We start from the raw sequence: 22,168 nt of genomic DNA, 5'->3' as shown, positions 1-22,168 counted from the left end.
GGCAGTTTATATGGTATATGTACTTTTTGTTTTCCCTTTTATTGACTTTCACCTTTTTGTATTGCTATGAACACTTTAATTGCTATGAACACTTTTTGTACCTTTTCTATGCATCATCTGACAAAGTCAAACTCAAAAGACTAAAAACAAACAAAACGGTATGCAATACAGATGGTTCACTATTGTATAAGCTCCAACCTTGTCAAATAATGAAAATGACCCAGGACTTAGAAGAAGTTAAATCTCTCATCTACATGTCTCCATCGGGTCAGCATTCTGTTTTTACAGGGGGAAAAAAATCAATACGTTGTAGATTTAGTATTAGAACAGAATTGTGCATTTCTTAAACACTGACTGATCTGAATCATTTATAATGTGAATTTCTGCTAAGTCCCCCAGAGATTTTACTTGTGCTGAAACGCCAGAAAGCAAGAAATCTTTGGAAGATTATTAATATTTTTACAAGCAAGGAAATGTATGGAAGTTCTGCATTTATTTCATGATATTCGGGATCTCATACAATGTCTAACATGGTTTTACTGCCATGACTGCTGCTCATACATCAAGCGCTAATGTCTATAAAATGCGTTCTTGGATTTGTTTTGTAAAATCTCATACATCACAATATATAATGTTGCTACCCTTATTTTGTTCCCAAGATAAAACTTAACCTGTTTGAGTATTCTAACCCCGCTTATGGCTGTCATTATTTTGTGTGCACACTTGTCTCTTATGGCAGGAATGTCATAGTGGGTCAATGTCATTACTGGGTGTCTATTTGGAGCTCTGGGAAGGGGGGGGGGGGGGGGGAGCTTCTCCGGAGAAAGGTAGATAGATGACAGTATGTGATCTCTAAAGTGACAAGGAAATAGCCTGGACGTTCTCTCATTGACAAGGGATGATCACACAGGATAATGAAGATCTGGTATTGTCACATATTAAATTCATGGACTGTTTTATGTAGTAAGTGATATTCTAAATAACCGTGGAGCCCCAGTTATGGGTCTTCAACACAGTGAAAGCCAGATATCCCTCAAAGGAAGGAAAACCGAGCAAAGGGGTGTCCCCATTACAGAGATCACCAAATCCACCATATTAAGTGGCCCCTATGTCAAGATCCCGCTCTTTTACAAGCTTTAAGGATGTGATGGGGAAAACCTAATCCATCCATCCATCCGATATCCCTCACTGCTCCACAGTGTTTTCTATAGCTGGTCTCCCTAAGATCAGCTATTGTTTTGTTTGAGTAGTCTCCAAGGCATTGCTCCCGGTTAGCCAGAATCCTACTCCACACTGATGAGGGGCAACACCCCGAAACAGCTGTCTGTGGATGGATAACTGGCTTAGGTTTTCCCCGTCACATCCTTAAAGCTTGTAAAAGAGCGGGATCTTGACATAGGGGCCACTTAATATGGTGGATTTGGTGATCTCTGTAATGGGGACACCCCTTTGCTCGGTTTTCCTTCCTTTGAGGGATATCTGGCTTTCACTGTGTTGAAGACCCATAACTGGGGCTCCACGGTTATTTTGCATATCACTGTTTCCCAGGGAGCTTTGCACTTTGGATTGCTGTGTCGAGACTCTTAAATGAGGCTCCACAGTGTTTTCTGTAGCTGGTCTCCCTAAGATCAGCTATTGTTTTGATTATGTAGTAAAGGAATTTCCAGTAGATATCACACTATGCATAAAGCCACAGGAAACAGCAGTAGCTTCAATTCAATTGTGCTTTTTTTTTTTAACTAACATTTCCCCCTAAATACATTAAAAAATCCCCAGTAAATATTTAAATATTTGTCCTTTGGTCACAATGTAAAAAATTTAAGTAAATGTAAGTAAAAATAAAAATCTTGTAAAAATTTTTATTCATGTAAAAAGTTTTATTTTCATATCCCACACATGCAAAAACTTGTGATGTTTCGACCCGTTCAGTGGGTATTTCGCAAGAAATCCTTGAAATCCAGCACTCAAATAAAAATCCTTTACGTTTATTAGATGCATGACATTTAACAGTAGTACCATTAAAAACAAATACATTTCTTACGTATTTCAAGCTGCATGCCGTCAAGGTGATATCCACCCAGTACTTATTTTACAGCTGATCCCAGTATGGGGTTGTTTTTTTTATCAAAAGGGAGACAAGAAAATGAGGGAAAAGGAAAGATTCTCCAAATAAATTTCGCAGGATGTTTCCCCTCTTCCGTGTGCCAAGATCTGATCATTCTTACCTCATTCTAATCCTGCCTGTAATGATATCACCTTCGTGTATACCTATAGATACCAGAATCCTCCATTCACAATAGGTGAATGTCAAATCTTCCGTTGTACAATGACCTCTGCACAGGTCACAGAGCATGCCTAGAAGACTCTCCAATGTAAGTCAATAGGGTCCCCTCCTGACCAGTGTGTCTACGGCCCATGGAGCTCAGGCAAGATGGCCGTCCCATGTTCAGGAAATAGAATAAAAAAATCTACAACCAGAAAATAAAAACAGATTAGAAAAAAAGGAGATGTGTCACCAAAAGTTTTATCTGCCAGTTAAAACCAGATAGTATCACATTTCCTAAAAATGATCTCCTGATGTGCAAGGAGTCTTAACGATACTTAGGTGGTTCCGGACTTTTGAGTCACTATGGCTTGTGTGGATTACAATAAAGATTATTCAGAATGAATAATTGGTAGATGCTATGGGGGAGATTTATTCTGAGGGGAATTTGTAAAGGCAGTTTTAAAACAGGAGTGATTTGGTATAAAACATTTTTGTGCAAATTAACCCAATGAGTTGCAAAGTCCTATTTTTGCAATTTTTTAAAGCCTTTGTTATGGAGTGCAGAGCTTGATAAAATCAATTTAATGTGCTTCTGATTATCTCTACTTTGCACTTTCCCGAAGGTAGTTGTACTGGAATTTGCTACATTTCTTGCACAGTGTGCATGGAGCAGTCTATGCAGAATAGTTCTGGCTATTGAAAAGTCCTGCTCTTTGGTTGATAATGATCTCCTTGGGAGTAATTAGCTGCAACCCTGGGAGCTCACACACCTCATTAGACAGTGGATTAGAGTGGTGTGAGGAGAGGATCACAAGTCTGCTATACACTGGAGGGAGACTATCCTCATAGATCCAGATGAAAGGCGCAATAGCTTTCCCATATGATTAATAAAACAGGCTAATAAACGAATACATATTAATACATACAGTAGTATGTATATGGGGTGACTTTCTATATAGGCTGTGATAACGATTGCTATGAACAGCAGCAGGCTTTAGTATTCGATGTCGGGGATCATTTGTCCTGGAGACTCTTCCTTCCTAGCCCTGCAGGTTAGGCAGATTGCAATTTGTGCATATTTACACAGAGGATTTTTGCCCATTATCTATAAAAATCAATCTTAAGTATAATAAACATGTATAAGTAAATTTACTTGAATGGGTCCGTGAACCGTTGTCCGTCCAAAAAATAGGACAGGTCCTATTTTTTTGACGGACAGGAAACACGGATCACGGCCGCGGATGAACAACGGTGCATTTTCCGAGTTTTCAACGGACCCATTGAAAGTCAATGGGTCTGCAGAAAAAAACGGAAAACGGAACAACGGCCACGGATGTACACAACGGTCGTGTGCATGAGGCCTGACTACCTGGATCAACGACCCCTCTCTAGTAGCTATAGCCTGTAATATTATTACACTCCAGAAATACATCCAGGCCCCTCTTGAATTCCTTTATTGTACTCACCATCACCACCTCCTCAGGCAGAGAGTTCCATAGTCTCACTGCTCTTACCGTAAAGAATCCTCTTCTATGTTTGTGTACAAACCTTCTTTCCTCCAGACGCAGAGGATGTCCCCTCGTCACAGTCACAGTCCTGGAAATAAATAGATTATGGGAGAGATCTCTGTACTGACCCCTGATATATATATACATAGTAATTAGATCTCCCCTCAGTCGTCTTTTTTCTAAAGTGAATAACCCTAATTTTGATAATCTTTTAACCCTAACCCTGTAGTCCACCTATTCCAGTTATTACTTTAGTTGCCCTCCTCTGGACTCTCTCCAGCTCTGATATGTCTCAAAGGAGCCCAGAACTGTACACAGTACTCCATGTGTGGTCTGACTAGTGATTTGTAAAGTGGTAGGACTATGTTCTCATCACGGGCATCTATGCCCCTTTTGATGCAACCCATTATCTTATTGGCCTTGGCAGCAGCTGCCTGACACTGGTTTCTACAGCTTAGTTTGCAGTTCACTAAATTTCCTAGGTCCTTTTCCATGTCAGTGTTACCCAGTGTTTTACCATTTAGTATGTACTGGTGACTTGCATTATTCCTTCCCATGTGCATAATTTGTCAGTGTTAAACCTCATCTGCCACTTATCTGCCCAAGCCTCCAATCTCTCCAGATCCCTCTGTAGCAGTATACTGTCCTCTTCTGTGTAATTACTTTACACAGTTTAGTGTCATCTGCAAAAATTTATATTTTACTATTCAAGCCTTCTACAAGATCATTAATAAATATATTGAAGAGAATAGGGCCCAATACTGACCCCTGAGGTACCCCACTAGTGACAGTGACCCAATCTGAGTGTGTACCGTTAATAACCACCCTCTGTTTTCTATCACTGAACAAGTTACTTACCCACATACAGACATTTTCTCCCAGTCCGAACATTCTCATTTTATATACTAACCTTACATATGGTACAGTGTCAAATGCTTTGGAGAAGTCCAGATACATGACATCCATTGATTCGCCGCTGTCAAGTCTAGAACTTACATCCTCATATTAAATTAGTTTGACATGACCGATCCCTCATGAAGCCATGCTGATATGGCGTTATTTGCTTATTTTCATTGAGGTACTCCAAGATAGCATCTCTTAGGTCCCTTTCACATGGGCGAGTTTTCGGCACGGGTACAATGCGTGAGGTGAACGCATTGCACACGCACTGAATCCAGACCCATTCACTTCAATGGGGCTGTGCAGATGAGCGGTGATTTTCACGCATCACTTGTGCGTTGCGTGAAAATCGCTGCATGTTCTATATTCTGCGTTTTTCACGCAACGCAGGCCCCATAGAAATGAATGGGGCTGCGTGAAAATCGCAAGCATCCGCAAGCAAGTGCTGATGCGGTGCGATTTTCACGCATGGTTGCTAGGAGATGATAGGGATGAGAAACCCCGGACCCCATTAAAGTAAATTCACTGTATTATTTTTCCTTAAAACATGGTTATAAGGGAAAATAATAGCATTCTTAATACAGAATGCTTACTAAAATGTCGATTGAGGGGTTCAAAATAAAAAACAAATTACTCACCTTATCCACTTGATCGCGCAGCCGGCATCGTCTTCTTTCTTCTTATTTCAGGACCTGCAAAAGGACCTTTGATGACGTAATCTCGCTCACCACGTGGTGTGCATGGTCACGTCAGCGCAGGTCCTGCTGAATGAAGATAGAAGGATCCTTTTATCAATTTACTAACATCATCTCCTAGCAACCATGCGTGAAAATCATATTGCATCCGCACCACGTGGGGAGTGCGATTACGTCATCACAGGTCCTTTTGCAGGTCCTGAAAGAAGAAGACAATGCCGGCTGAGTGGATGAGGCGAGTTAATTTTATTTATTTTTTTAACCCCTCAATCTACATTTTTGTAAGCATTCTATATTAAGAATGTTATTATTTTCCCTTATAACCAAAACTGACTGAAATTGCGTGCACACTTTAGGGGGTTTCCCGCAATGCATGCGCGACGCGACCGACCGGAGCAAATCCAGGCGTCTTTCACACGGGCGTCCCAGATTTGCTTCAGATGCGTCCCGGGTGCAATGGGGGAAACACGCGCGAGTGCGCACACAATTTCAGTCAGTTTTGACTGCAATAGCGTTGCGTTCAGTTTTTATCGCACGGGTGCAATGCGATAAAAAGCTGAATGTGGTACCCAGTCCCGAACTTCTTCACTGAAGTTCGGGTTTGCATTCGGTGTTATAAGGGAAAATTAATAGCATTCTTAATACAGGATGATTCGTAAAATGTTGCTTGAGGCGTTAAAAAATAAAGATAATTAACTCACCTCATCCACTTGATAGCGCATCCCGGCATCGTCTTCTTTCTTCTTCCTCGAGGACCTGCAAAAGGACCTTTGATGACGTAATCATCGTGGTGAGCGCGGTGACGTCAGCGCAGGTCCTGCTGAATGAAGATAGAAGATCCTTTTATCAATTTACTAACATCATCTCCTAGCAACCATGCGTGAAAATCGCATTGCATTCGCACTTGCTTGTGGATGCTATGCGATCTTCACGCAGCCCTATTCATTTCTATGGGGCTAGAGTTATTTTCCTCAATGAATACAGTGGAGAAAAAAATAATTACTCTGTAGAGGGCCAACACCTTCAGATTTATAGTTTTTACCATTTATATAACTGAAGAACATTTTAGGGTTAGTTTTGCTCTCTTTGGCAATTAATCTCTCGGTCTCTAGTTTGGCTGCTTTTGTTTTTTACATATTCAATTTTTTTCCTTAGTTTTTCAGTGCTTCCTCGCTACTCTCCTGTTTTAGTGATTTTAAATGCTTTCTTTTTGTCATTTATTGCTTTCTTTACAGTTCAATTTATCCACATAGTTTTTTTCTTGTAACTTTTTATTCCCATAAGGTATGTACCTCTCACAATTAGATTTTAGGATGCTTTTAAAAATATCCCATTTTGTGGCTGTATTTTTATTTTTGAGGACTTTGTCCCAGTTAATTACGCCTATGGCCTCTCTTAGTTGGCTAAATTTAGCTTTTTTGAAGTTTGGTATTTTTGTTCCTCCCTGAATGACAATTGGAAGGTTATTACTTTATGGTCTTTATTTCCCAGGTGTCCCCCGACCTGCACATCTGTTGTTCTGTCAGGTCTATTGGTTAATACTAAGTCCAGTATGGCTGTCCCTCTAGTCGGGTCCTGAACCAATTGGGAAAGGTTATTGTCTTTGGTTATTGCCAAAAACCTGTTTCCTTTATGAGATATACAGGTATATATATCTATATCTGGGTAGTTGAAGTCCCCCCTAATAACCACCTCATGATTTGCCGCCTCGTCTATCTCGTTTAGTAGCAGATTTTCTGTGGACTCTTGTGTATTAAGTGGTTTATAATAAACTCCTATTAGTATTTTATTATTGTTTTTGCCTCCGTGTATTTCTACCCACAGTGACTCCACATGTTGATGTCCCTCACTTATATCTTCTCGGACTGTGGGCTTTAGACAGGACTTTACATAAAGGCAAACCCCTCCCCCTCTCCGGTTTTGACGATCCTTTCTAAACAGACTGTAACCCTGTACATTAACTGCCCAGCCATAGCTATCATCCAGCCATGTTTCAGTTATTTCCACTATGTCATAGTTGTCACGGCCTATGGTGAACGCTGTGACACTGTTGCCACACTTGCGGTTGCCTGCGGCAATGTGTTGCTGTTAGAGCATGCAGTGGCAGTGTCTCGGCCTTCTGGGTAATTGCCATGACATGGTTGCCACGCATGCTGTTGCCGGTGGTAACGTGTGGCTTAGTTTGCTTGTGTGTGCACTTCCCCTTTAAGTGGCTTCCTTCCCTTGTCTGGTGTTGGAAGGGTTAACTCCCTTCCTAGTGTTTTGTGAACACTGGGTTTATGTGTGTGTGGGTGTGGCTGCTTGGGCTATTTAGCCTCTGCTGGATGCCTGAAGCTCTGGGTTCCTCCAGCCTTGGTGTATGCTGGTGGTTCACGGTTCCTGGCTTGTTCCATCTGTCCAGTGAGGGCCACCCTTGTGGTCATAGATGTTCTATGTCATCCCGGTGTCTCCTTCCCTTCCTGTCCCTATTTGTATGGAGTGGGTTATGTGCAGGGTGTTTGAATGTCTAGTTTGGTGTTACATGTCTGGTTGTGTTTGGTGTCATGTTTACTAGACATTCCTCTGTCTCCAGTTATTGCAGCTATGGTGTCCTGGGTTCCTGTGTGGTTTGTGGTGTGTGCTGTGTCCTTTAATGTTGGTGTGGACACTAGCACTTCTGCACGGGTTCCAGTCAGTGTGTCTGTGGCAGGTAAGTGTGTTACTGGTTTCACTTACCTGCCATCTCCTTTAGCTGTATGTGTTTCCCCTCCTTGCAGCCTGACCTTAGTTAGAGACTTCTGTTCCTCCGTGTTGTGGATGAACAGGTAGTCTCTCCCCTGCTCCTAAGTGAGGGATTTCCAGGGCGACTCAGGATATTAGGTATCCAGTGTATGAGCCATCCCACCATCGGGGTCCGCTCATACAGTGAGGAGTCAGGGAGAGGATTAGGGACCCGGTAGAAGGTGACCTACTCCCTTATTACTCCTTTTGGCCAGGCTGATCCCCTTTACCCATTGACACCGCAAGGTGGGGGGTTTCCCCCACTCCCAGCCGTGACAATAGTCCTCCTCAAACATCGCTAATTCCAGTTCACCAGTTTTATTAGTCAGGCTTCTGGCATTAGTGTACATACAATTAAGAGGTTTATGTATTTTTTTACCCTACACCTTTCCTTCTGAACTGTTCTCGTCCCTCCTTCCATTCCTCCCACAGTCCCATTACCTTGCCCCCGGTCTCTATCTGCACTATCTTCCCATCCTGTAACGTAATTACCCTCCCCCCCCAGTCCCTAGTTTAAACACTCCTTCAACCTTTTAGCCATCTTCTCCCCCAACACAGCTCCCCCTTCCACATTGAGGTGCAGCCCATCCCTACGATAGAGCCTGTAGCCGACAGAGAAGTCAGCCCAGTTCTCCAGTAAACCAAACCCCTCCTTCCTACACCAGTTTTTGAGCCACTTGTTAACCTCCCTAATCTTCCACTGCTTTTCTTGTGTGGCTCGTGGTACAGGTAGTATTTCGGAAAACACTACCTTTGAGGTCCTCGCTCTAAGCTTGTGACCTAAATCCCTAAAATAATTTTTAGTTCCAATGTTAAGGGGGAATATTAATCACCAATATTTATGCAAATATCGATAATTAATATTCATAAATGGGAGGAGCCGTCTATTGATGACTCCGCCCATTTATACCTAAATAAACATAAAACACTACTGATTACCTCTGATTGCCTATACACTACACTGAACTACACTACGTGCGACTTACTATCACTATACTACGGCGGCGACTAGTAAAAACACCATACACTGTATTATGAACAATAAGGAATATTTATTACACAATACAATTATACAAGTCTAACAATATGCTATATCTATATATATTCATAGATCAATGGATATGAATATATATACATACAGAAGTACACACCGCAGTATAGAAATGGTAATACAATAAACACAATACAAGCCTAACTACTCTACACAGCACAATCCCAAATTCCACCCCACACACTATCTATACAATACAATAATACATTCGCATACACACAAATATCAGTAACCCACCCGCCTGACTAATCACTGTCCCTATGGGGTACAAGGGGATAAACACAATGGTGGCTTCTGCTGGGGTAAATACCTGCAGGCCAAGGGACACAGGGTTATGAGTTATCAGGGCAGTGGTAGCAGGGATAAGGCATTGAAGGGGTTAATGGTCAGGACTCTGCAGGGACAGGGCAATGCAGAGGTTAATGCTCCGCAGGGATTTATTCACACACTATATGTCACAGTCTAATATTTGCTTATAATTATATATATCTATATCAATGGAATAGATATATATATTTATAGCAACACACAACAATATAAGTAACATTACACTATTACGGTACTAACTACACTAACACATTCCCAAGTTCTCCCCAACATCTAACTACAATTGTAATAATACACATGCATACACTTTACCAGCAGCCCACCCAATCCTGACAATATACTATCCCTACGGGGAATAACCAGGGGTTATTACGGAACAGGGGATATGAGGGATCTACAATCCTGGGGGAACACAGGGGATATTAGGATTATAGGGGGACTCAGGGCAGGAGAGGTTAAGGGTAACCAAGGGTTATACAGGGGGTGACTGGGCTGCTTCCAGGGTACTGGCTCATCAAGGATTAATGCTGAGACATGAAGTCAACAGCCAGGGGTTAGGGGATGGTTGGTACTCAGCCATTTCATGTGGCCGCATGTGGCCTCCCTTCCTTCAGGGAGCTGTCCCATATGTCTCTGATTGTAGTCCAGATTCCAAGAGACTGCACCTCTGCCCTGACTTTGGGTTTTATAGCTCAAAAGCAGCCCCCCTCCTCCTTCTTCAACAGGAGGGTGATGACATCATCGTGGGGTCGTGTGACGGAATGCTAGTACTGAAACAAAGGACTTCCTGCCCAAGCTGTAAGCCTCCCAACTGCCACAACATAACATCACACACTCCCACGTCATAAACGAACCAGGCTGATCAATATATATATATATATGTACACATATACACACTACACAACCTGGGGATACTTAGGTATATACATCCATATAGATGTTTGGGGCACATCTACATGCATGTCCATATACACAATATCATAAATGGGCAGTAATAAGCCCACCTGCATATGGATATATTATACATAGAGATGTATGCTGACAAGGGGGCATACATACATCTCCATGTATACACCCATACCACCTGGACCGGCCCATGCAAAAGGGCCAATATACATGCATATATGTAAGGGCATATATACATATATATTTAAATCCAAACTTCCCTCAACATCCAAAAGTATATTTTATTGAGGAATAACAAAAGATATGGTTATACAACCATAAACAATATTGCAGAGTTGCACCTGACGCAGGAGGCGATTAATGATAGGCATGTGAATTTATGCATGTAGTCTCAACCAGGAACTGGTGAGCAAGAGAGCAATAATTTAATAAGATGGCCTACAGACTAGTGGCCGCCGTAAACCTTCAGCTACGAACTCCCTACTGCACCACAGAAGCTTTCACCCAGACAACGTTAAGAGATCAGTACCCTATGGTCAATTCATACGGTTAGCTTATAAATAATACTGAAGAGGGGATATAACAGGCAGTCAGAAGAATTAAAAGGCAGACTGCTTGGTAGGGGATATAGAGAAAAGGACATAGAGACAGCAAGAAAGAAAGCAGGGTCATTCATTCAGCAGGAATTGTTATATAGAGACAAGAGACGAGTCCAAGATAAAAGGGAGAGATTCGTATTCACATTTAAATACAGCTGAATTGATTAAACGTACTATTTGTAATAATTGGGACATCTTGAAAAATGAGGAAGGGTTAGGAGAGATAACAGACAATAGACCACTCATAGCTTTTAAAAAATGCCACACCATTAAGGACAAAGTAGTGAGGAGCAGATTCCGGAGCAAGAGGGCAGACAACTGGTTATCATCCAATAGACCTGTGGGCAACTATAAATGTGGTAACTGCTCTTTTTGCAGTTACAACAGCCAAATGAAATACCTGTCTTTCGGTGGGGTGTCACATATTGTGGGGCAGTTCATCACGTGTAAATGCAATTATCTTGTTTATTTGGTGACTTGCCAGTGTGGCGCCTTCTATATAGGGAAAAACATCCGCCCTTTATTTGAAAGGTTTAGAGAACACTTGAATTCTCTACAGACCGGCAAAGGATGTACTAGACTCATCGAACATGTCCGAAATATGCATGGTGGTAATTCGCGTTGCATTTCCTTCGCTGGGATTGAGCAGGTGTCGTATATGCCCCGAGGCGGGGATAGGCACCGTGCACTCCTGCAAAGAGAGGCAGGGTGGATAATGAGAGCTGAAGCCCTGGGTCCTCTGGGACTCAATGTCAGGAATGACCTTAGTGTGTTTACTTGAAAAATCTCCAGGTATAACTCACCTATCCAGCTTGCTTGTTTGTACCCATTAATTGTGGCTCACACTTTTAGAAAAGAAAAGCGTCTGCGTTACCTAGGTAACCAGACGCAATGCCGTTTATATATTGCGTGGGGTAGCGCAATGAGGTCAGTGGCCAGACGAAGCGCAAAACAGCGCCGTCGCCGCGAACCTTTCCTGTGTAAAGCACCGTATGCTCCTGCCCGAAGATTTTAATGGATGAATAAAGAATCGTTTTTATCCACACTGGTGAGCCTTTTCTATTTATTTCTCCACATGGTTAATAAAATAATAATAGTAGTAGCAACAATCAAATCAAATGATTCACAAACAACAGGTAGCAAAAAAAAAAAGAAAACATGGTATCCTGTTAAAAATAAGGCTTTTTGGAATTCTTAGCCACATGAAGGGGGCATATGCTGCAGGCAGAATGTACCCCAGGGTTCTTGGAGTATACATTATAGGGGGTCAAAAACATCTAACCAACTTAAAGTAGAGTATCCTGTGTGAAGTGTGGGAGGAGGTCAGCCACGGCTGCCAGAGTTTCGAGTAAGATTCCATCTTATCCTCTATAGTGGCTGCAATTTTTTCGTATATGGCCATTCTATTCATCCGCTGCACAACTTCAGAAAGACAGATGGCAGTGGATCTCCATTTGGCCGCTACGTGGATGCGTGCAGCGAGCAGAAAGTGTTGGTCCAATTTAAATGGGGCATATTTTAATCTTACAGGCTTATCTCCGAGGAGACAAACCGATGGGGTCTTATGGAAATTAGTGCCTAAAATGTCCAACAAGACTGCACAAACTTCCGACCAAAACGAGCTTGCTATAGCGCATGCCCACCATATATGGTACATTGATCCAATAGCGCTGCAGCCTCGGAAAACAAAGATTTGAAACCGATAGATATATACGATGTAGCCTTTCGGGTACTAAATAGGCCCTGTGGAGGATCTTAAGGGAAGTTTCCACCAGGGATATTTGCCAACTGCCTCTGGTGATGGTTTCACAACACATGTGCCATCTAGCTAAAGACATTGAGCAGTGGATGTCCTCCTCCCACTTTAACATAAAGGGCAACTTGATATCACCGGATGGAGTATTTAACCAACAATAGAGAAGAGATATCAGTCCTACTCTTCTAAAAGAATATAAGATAAAACGTTCAAAAGGAGAGCAGAAAATGGATCATTCCCCACAATGGACCGCCAAAAGGACAAGATTTGGATCAGTCTATAGCTTTCAGATGTGGGAATAAAATATTTAGACCTTAACTGATCTGCAGAAGGTAATTTACCAACAATAACGAAGTCGTGCAATTTTGTCAAGTGGTTGGCGGACCACCATGATAAACCACTCAAGTCCATCCCAGGTGGGAAGGCCGGGTTAGTCAGTAGAGGAGTGAGGGGAGCGGGTCTGGATTGGAGGCCAGCCTTAAAATGAACCGATCGCCATAGTTGTATAGCGTAGAAAGGCAATAGGCCTTAGATTTTAGGTCAGTAGGGATAGGTTTTGTATTCCAAAACAATGCAGGCCAGGAAAATGGGGCAATCATGTATGTCTCCAAGGCAACCCATATCGGGGGGCGTCGGCGACCATGGACCAAAAGAAGCTGTGCTAGGCGAGCTGCTTTGTAATATTTTATGAAATTGTGGACTGAAAGTCCGCCTAATCGCTTATGGAGAAAAATAACTTCCAGTTTAATCCTCGGCCTTCAACGCGCCCAGATGAAAGAGGAGAGGTCTCTATGTAGTCGATGTAGATCAGCTATGGGGAACGGGATGGGTAAGGTTCTGAATAAATATAATAGATGCGGCAATATTACCATTTTAATGGAATCGATTCTACCTAACCAAGACAGTAGAGGCGAGTCCCATTTGGCCAGGTCAGACCTAATTTCTCTGAGGAGGGGAATGTAGTTCGCTTTGTATATATTGGACAATTGTGAGGTGAGGAATATTCCCAGATAGGATAATTTGTTAGGACAGGTGCGGAAACCAAATTCCCTTTCTATCAGGGTAGCAGTATTGGCAGGGGTATTACAATGAAGGACCTCAGACTTAGGCCTCATGCACACGACCATGCCATTTTTTGCAGTCCACAAACCGCGGATCCGCAAAAAACTGAAAACGCCCGTGTGCCTTCCGCAATTGCGAAACGGAACGGGCGGCTCATTGTAGACATGCCTATTCTTGTCCGCAGAAAGGACAAGAATAGGACATGCTATATTTTTTTTGCGGGGCCACCGAACGGTGCAACGGATGCGGACAGCACACAGAGTGCTGTCCGCATCTTTTGCGGCCCCATTGAAGTGAATGGGTCCGCACCCAAACCGCAAAAAATGCGGCTCGGATGCGGACCACAAAAACGGTTGTGTGCACGAGGCCTTAGAAGGGTTCATTTTCAGGCCAGAAGCCCTAGAGAATTCCTGTAGGAGAACATTGAGGTTGGGAAGGGAGACAGCTGGGTTGGTAATTGTAAGGAGCATATAATCCGCAAATAAGTTCACTTTTAGTTCCTGGGTCCCAATTGTAATGCCAGTGATATTGGGATCTTGCCGTATAAGGGCAGCTAACGGCTCAATCGCTAGGGCAAAGACGTCTGGAAACGAGGGACATCCTTGTCTCGTGCCTCTTCCAATATTAACAAGAGAGGGGGAGGTAGAGGGTAATTTTAGAAAGGCTGTAGGGTGTTAGTAGAGAGTCGCTAGCGCTTGGACAAAGGGGCTATGAAAACCCATAGTTTTAAGGACTGCTAGCATATATTCCCAAGAGAGACAGTCAAAGGCTTTTTCTATGTCTAGTGAAAGTAAGGTTAGAGGATTTTGATGCTGATGTGACCAAGAGATTACATTGAGAATTTTGCGAACATTATCAGGGGCTTCTCTTTGTGGGATAAAACCAACTTGATCGGGATGGATCAAGAGTGGAAGTAGAAGGTTTAGTCTGTTAGCTAGAATTGATGTAAAGATCTTTGCATCAAGGTTTAGTAAAGAAATTGGTCTATAATTAGCTGGGGACAAAGGATTCTTGTTAGGTTTGGGGATAACTGTTATAAGAGCGTCCAGGAATTCCTCCGGCATTGCATTACCCTGGAGGAGATTGTTACAGTAGGTTCTTATGTGTGGAATGAGAATTGGGGAGAATTTCTTAATGTAGAGTGCAGTCTGGCCCAGGGGTGTTTCCTAATTTCAGGTTTTTAAGGGTCATCTCAACTTCTTGAGTTGATACTTCCCTATTAAGCTGTAGAAGAGTGTCAGAGGTAAGTTTAGGGAGTTTTGCTTTGGAAATGAAGGTGTCAGTTAGTGTGGGCATTTGAGGGTTTCGGTGCTTATAAAGGGCTTGATAAAAAATCATGGAAGGTCCTATATATATGGTTAGGATTACTAGTGACTTGGCTTTCTTTTGTTTGAATCCGCAGGACTTGGTTAATGCATTGCTGGGATTTGAGCTTCCTACCCAATAATTTATCAGGTTTATTGGCCCATTTATAATACTTAGCTTTAGTCCAGCGTAAGGCTTTTTCAGTCCTATTTGACAATATGAAGCCTAGTGGCAACTTAGTGGTTTTGATGGCCTGTTGAAGGTATAAGGATGGGTGTTGTTGGTGAGCGTGGACTAGTCTAGCTAGCTTACACTCTAATTGGGACTGTGCCTGACCTCTATCCTTTTTCTCCTTTGACCCAATAGCTATTAGTCTACCTCTGATAAAAGCCTTATGGGCTAACCATACCTAGTGCGAAGAGGAATCAGGCGTTGTGTTCTCGGTGAAGAAATTGGTCAATTCAGTGGCAATCTGAGTCTGGACTGCAGGGTCTGAGAGCAGGGCTTCATTGAGGCGCCAAGAAAAGGGAAGCGACTTTCTATGCGTGGAGTCAAAAACAGAAAAAACAACATCCTGGTCAGACCAGGCTGAGACAATATGTCTACTGTATAGGAGAAGAGGCAGTGCATTCGCGGAGGAAATAATTAAGTCAATTCGAGTATGAGAATTGTGAGCTGAGGAGTAGTATGTGTATCCCCTAGCTGATCCATTATGTTCTCTCCAAGTGTCTGAGAGAGAGAGTGGGAGCATAGTGTCGCTAATGATCTATTTTTGCTCTCATGTGGTGTGAGACGACGTGTGCGACCTGTCCAGAGTGGTGTTCAGTACAAAATTGAAATCCCCACACCAAATAAGATACTGGTATTCTAGAGGTTCCATTATTTCAGCTAAATTCTTGAAAAAATTAATGGGGTGCTCATTAGGGGAATAAGAGTTCACGGCACAAATGGATGTATCGTGAAGGGTGCCTAAAATAATCAGATATCTGCCATCAGAGTCTGAATAGGTCTGTTTAACCTGGAAGGGGAAATTATTCTTAAAGAGAGTTACCACACCCCTTGTCTTGGATGTAGACAAAGCCGTATAGAAGGTAGAATACTGAGAGTGAATAAAAGAGGGGGGACGAGGTGGTGGTGAAGTGAGACTCCTGCAGGAAACTATGTCAGGTGAGTGTTTTAGATAGTCAATAAATGCTTTTTTACTCTTATGGGGTGAATTAAACCCCCTAACATTATGTGATATTATGCAACACATGATAAAAAACAGTTAATCGCAGGAGAAGAGCAAGATCGGGAGTACTCACTCTCACACCACCCCCTCTGCTATCTTTCCCCCAAATCAACATAATCATCTCCCCCTCTATCATAATAGAAAGCATCAAAGGATACCGTAAAAAGACATTGTTATAACTAGAACAAAGCAGAGTATAAAACAAAATAAAGAACCAAAACAACTCAGTAGGTCTGGAGTGGGGGTACCATAGCCTTGGCCCCCCAGACCAGGAAACATAAGGCAACATGGTAATCGTGCCTCTACAGAGCAACCATATTTTTCTAACAATATTGACCAGAGGGTATATCGAGGCCTAAAATGATTTTTAAGGACGCTCCATCTACCTCTAACTTTGTCATTGGTTCCGATATGGACCATGACTGCTGGATCTTCTCCAGCCCTTCCTAATAATTTATCAACCCGATCCGCGATGTGTCGAACTCAAGCGCCAGGAAGACAACACACCATTCGATGATCCCGGTCTTTGTGACAGATCGCCCTATCTGTACCCTTAATAATTGAGTATCCCACTACCAGCACCTGTCTGGCCTTCCCTGCTCCCCTGGTCCCCTGCTTACTGGAGCTGGCATTCCCCTGATTGGCAGAGAAAGGGTCCGGCTGCAGCAGTGCTCTCCTTGAACTGACACCCCCCTCACTTGCCAACCTTGGAAACTTGTTGGGGTGTGTCAGATCAGGGCTAGCCTCACTGGCACTATTCCCTCTAACCTGCTTTCTAACTGTTATCCAGCTAGCTACCTCACTTTCCTGAGTCTCCTCGCTACCACCCTCCCCCACATCTACCCCATAGAGTGCTTGCTCAGTGAGTAGCAAACTCTTTTCCAAATTGTCAACGCTTCTCAGTGTTGAAACTCACCCGGTTAGATACACGATGTGCGATTCCAAACAGGCAATTTGCTCACATTTTGAACAAAGATATGCACCCTCAAACGGCTGTTCCAGGACTGCAAACATTGGACAAGATGTGCACTGGACTGCGCTGTCAGTAATGGAACACAATCACATACTAAATGGGGATTATGCAAGAATAGAGAAAAAATACAATATAGTGCAGTGATAAGAATCTAACTTACTGTAGCCCCCTCCTAAAGTCCCTGAATCTGAAGTCACGTAATCTAAAGTCAAACACGCGAACGCTCACAAAATCACGTTGTTTGTCTGCTTGTAAAAGTGCAGCTCTCAAACCAGACTGCTTTTTTTCCTCTGGATTCAAGTTTAATTTTTTTTCAAAACTGGTCATCTTGTGTCACTCTTCTCGATATCTTGAGCTAAGAAAAGTAAAGAAGGCTCCATCGGTATATACAGTATGTGTCTGACTGCTCACCAGATGAAACCCCTATAGCTGACAAATAAATACTTTCAGTGTCATTATCTTGCCGAGCTCTGTGCAGCACAGTTGTTTTTATTCAGCCAGGGTTTATTGTAGATGAGACTACCAATGTATGTAAAGGTGCCATTATATGTAAGAAGAGAGGGGAGAGTGCATCATAGACTGGACCGCAAAATGACAGGCAAGAATCCAGAATAGAGAGCCCCTCACCTGAGCTTGTTGTGTGAAGGGCACAACAACCTAAAGAACAGTGAAAGAAGGTTCCAAGGTGCTGTCCAGGTGCTTTCAACGATGAAGGAACTCTCAAAGCCACGCTACCTCGATAAACAGTATAGTCTTGGCTGGAGACAATGTAAAACTTTATTTCTAGTTGTCTTGTCAATTCATTTATGGTCCACATTGGTCCCTTCGTCAGGCATTATACAACAAGATATTGTATATTACCTGACAACTGGACTGGTACGGTCCTGAAACGCGCTGCCAAGAATATACTGTTTACCGAGGTAGAGTTCCCCACTCTTCCTCCTTAATGTGTGTAAAAGGCACATGTGTAAAACACACTGCCTGTATTTACAGCTGCTTGGATGCCCCTCTTACACAGTATAAGGTAGTACTGTAATTACACGCTGTCTTCACAGACAACATACCTCTTTTACTGAGACCTTACTCTGCTCTGCTGTTCCGCTACTCACTAGCACTGCAGAATCTATGATTAGTGCCCCTCCAGAAGGAGGTAGGGAGGAGTGGAGATAGCAGGCATATATATGTTATTTGACATTGTGTTAAATTAGTAATGCACCTCTTTGATATTGGGAATGTTCCTGGTAGCCGATGAAAAAAAACTGACTCAGATCTTGACGTACAGCTGCCGAGAGCCATCGCATTGCCAAAGAGCCACACAGAACAGACTTTAAATGAAAGATTATAATATATGTAACTTCTGCCCTCTTCCTCTTACCAATAACTCCAGTGTGACCGGAATGGAGCTAACCAAGAAAATACAACAAACCGTGACCCTTGGGAGACCAATGACCGTATTGTTTTTTTTCATCAAAAAATGTCCGCATGATATATGAGTTTATGACCCTGAACATTATGGTGTTATGTATCTGATAGCACTGGTCAGTGCAGCAATAATTATGTATGGACAAATTTATGAATACATACATGTCACTGTCAGAAATGACATACAAACCTCATTTTCCTCTGCACCAGCATTCATAAATTTTAAAGGGTTGTCGAGGCCACAGATATTGATGACCTATCCTTAGGATAGGTGATCAATATCAGGTCGGTGGGGGTCCGACACCCCTGCTGATCAGCTCTTTTGGACAGGCACCAAAAATTATACAGTGTACACAGCGAAAGCAGGAGGCTCCGTATGCTGTGTAGTTTCCAGCACTGGCATATGTAGCTCAGTTGCCATTCACTTGAATGGAAGCTGAGCTGCAGTACCCCGCCACAGCCACTTCACGGAGAACAGAGCTGTCTGCTTCCTTTTATGTACATTGTATAGTTTCCTGAGTCAGAGGTGGCTGTCTGAAACAGAAACTGTCAGACCCCACCGATCTGATATTGATGACCTGTCCTGAGGATAGCAAAGAATAGAAGATGGCGGCAGAATATCCATATAAGGGTCTTTAATTCACCATACGTCCATGAATAATGTACAAAAAGAGCAATAAAGTGCAATGTTTCGGCTACATCATAGCCTTTCTCAAGCATGCTATGATGTAGCCGAAACGTTGCACTTTATTGCTCTTTTTGTACATTATTCATGGACGTATGGTGAATTAAAGACCCTTATATGGATATGCTGCCGTCATCTTCTATTCTTTGCTGATCTGTTGACCGCTGAGGATCTGTGGCCGTGGACGGGCTGATGCATTCTGAGAGGTACACTTGTGCTGCTCTAAACTATCTATTGCTGTCCTGAGGACAGGTCACCAACACCTAACTCCTGTAAAACCCATGTTGTTGGCAGTAGCCAAAACCTACATACGGTACATTTCTGCATTGAAACATTTGACTTTAAAGGGACACTGACAGGCGAAATCAGCATATATAGTTAGATATATCACATTACAGGTCTTATAGAGTCTTTTAAAAGCATATAACTATCCCCCCTGTCCACCTTATAAAGAGCGAAATATAAAGTTTTATAACCTGCATCTGCGGTCAGCAATCTGCCCAAGGGGCGGCGTTTCATGTGAAAATGCGCCCAGCCAGCCTTCCCAACTGGCGTTCTTAAGCCCTGCCCAGCTCATCATTATTCACTTCGCTGGGCAGGGCTAGAACTCTCCCCAGTCCCGATCCTGCGCCTGCGCAATTCAATCCTCCCGGCATCGCTCATGCCCTATCTTCTGCGCCTGCGCCCCGCCGTGCCGTCGGACGCACTATAACTAACCCCTTATATGATGTGAGTGAGCAGCGCTCTGAAGCGCTGCTCTGAACAGTGCATGGCTGGGCGGGGCTTAAGAACGCCAGTTGGGAAGGCTGGCTGGGCGCATTTTCACATGAAACGCCGCCCCTTGGGCAGATTGCTGACCGCAGATGCAGGTTATAAAACTTTATATTTCGCTCTTTATAAGGTGGACAGGGGGGATACTTATATGCTTTTAAAAGACTCTATAAGACCTGTAATGTGATATATCTAACTATATATGCTGATTTCGCCTGTCAGTGTCCCTTTAAGACACTGAAAGGTCCTTGGAGCTTATAGTTTCAACAGTTTATACAACGAAAAGCTGAGAAATTCAGTGGTGGTAGAATGCATCACTGGAGTAGATATTTTGGGACAAGTAGAAGGTCATCTAAGATGGAGATGGAGCTGCAGTCCAGGAGACTTCTGACTCTATGTCCGGCAGCTTTGATCCAGCACATTCTTTGGGTCTTTGTGATTTCACTGACAGAAGGGTATATGTGTTTCTTCAGCAACTTCCTACATCAGGTCACTCTCCTAATCAGGTTCAAAATGTTAATTACTGCGTCTGCCGGAATAATTGGGGAGAGCTTGATTGTCATCTGGTAGGGAAGACCAATGCTGTCCATATCAGGAGATAGTCCTCTTCCAATTTGAAGACATTTAACCCGTAGTGTGTTGAAGAACAAAAATGTATGAATTCTTCACTGATCTTATATACTGTATATAGTTAACAATTCAGCAATAGTTTTATCCAAACGTCTTCATTCACATTGAGAGAAGTGGCAATGTGCCAGGAAGAAAGGGAAGAAGGATTTGCTGTAAATACAAGGGTATTACAATACTTAAGAAAGGAAGCTAATTCACTCAGATGCCTAACTCTGCGTTAATGCCAACCAGATTTCTTCTCCATTACTGATGACTACATTGTGTGATTAATGGCCTTGAACTTTAGACCGAGGCCTGAAACGTAGCTCCTTTTATTCTTCTCACATTTAATGATCTCCAGCAGACAACTGTTTGTGGCATTTTAGCTAAAACACATTATTGTACAGAGAAGAGCATGGACCTACCATACATTACATGACAAATACCTGCCACCACGTAAGGATCCTTTCATTCATCCCCCATAGATTGCAGTGCAATGTTTATCTCAATGCAATGTGTCTCTGACATCGATTCCTGACAACTCACCCCCATTACAACCATTGTGTTGCCATTTCAGGGACAGGATTGTTCCATGTCATGTTCCCTTGGAACGTTTGGAACGGACTGCTCGTCAGTGTGCAACTGCAAGAATGGTGCTGCCTGCTCTCCGGTGGATGGGTCTTGTTTGTGCAGAGAAGGTAACACAATCCATGGTGTCTTCAGTAGATACATAGTTACTCCAATTGTTTAAAATAACGTAACACTCTTAAATTATTAAAAGTATAGTGGGGTAGAGTAAAGGCCCCAGCAGATTATTAATAGCACCGTTTGTACCAACGCTCGATAACGATAATCGTCCTGTTTAAAGCTGCCGCCGATTACCCGATGAATGAGCGTTTTGTAATAGATCGTTGGTGCTGACACCTAAATTATCGTTTGTTGGCATCAGATTGTACCGTCTAAACAGCCTCTGCAGCAGGCAAATAATGATTCTGTATGGGGACAAGCGATGGAATTAGTGATCTCCCCTCTTCATACTGGGGAGGAGATTGCTACATGTAAATACAGCTGTCTCTGGCCGACGAGCAGGCGATTGTCGGGGAAGGAACGCGTCCTTCCCGACAATCGTTAGCTTTATCGGGCCGTGTAAAGGGGCCATTACTATCTGAAATCCGGCACTTAGACACTATTAGTAATCTGCCCCAGTGTTTTAATCCATTCCCTTCTACACGACCGTATGTATTTTGCGGTACGCAAAAAATACAGATGATGTCCGTGTGCATTTTGTATTTTGCAGAACGGAACAGCTGGCCCCTAATAGAACAGTCGTATCCTTGTCTGT

At 42.9% G+C, this 22,168-nt stretch overlaps 1 protein-coding gene across 1 annotated transcript in view; it reads left to right on the top strand.

Annotated features, from left to right (window-relative positions):
• MEGF11 (multiple EGF like domains 11) overlaps window positions 1-22,168 on the top strand; it is a 370,671-nt gene that overhangs the window by 261,587 nt on the left and 86,916 nt on the right. The window contains exon 8 of the mRNA XM_040414290.1: window positions 21,404-21,524. Coding sequence (XP_040270224.1) covers window positions 21,404-21,524 — 121 coding nt within the window. The remainder of the gene's footprint in view (window positions 1-21,403; window positions 21,525-22,168) is intronic.

The sequence above is a fragment of the Bufo bufo genome, chromosome 1, assembly GCF_905171765.1.
Source record: "Bufo bufo chromosome 1, aBufBuf1.1, whole genome shotgun sequence".
NCBI classification, from domain to species: Eukaryota; Metazoa; Chordata; class Amphibia; order Anura; family Bufonidae; genus Bufo; species Bufo bufo.
Note: the sequence above shows the minus strand (reverse complement) of the source record. Positions and strands in the feature narration are given on the sequence as shown.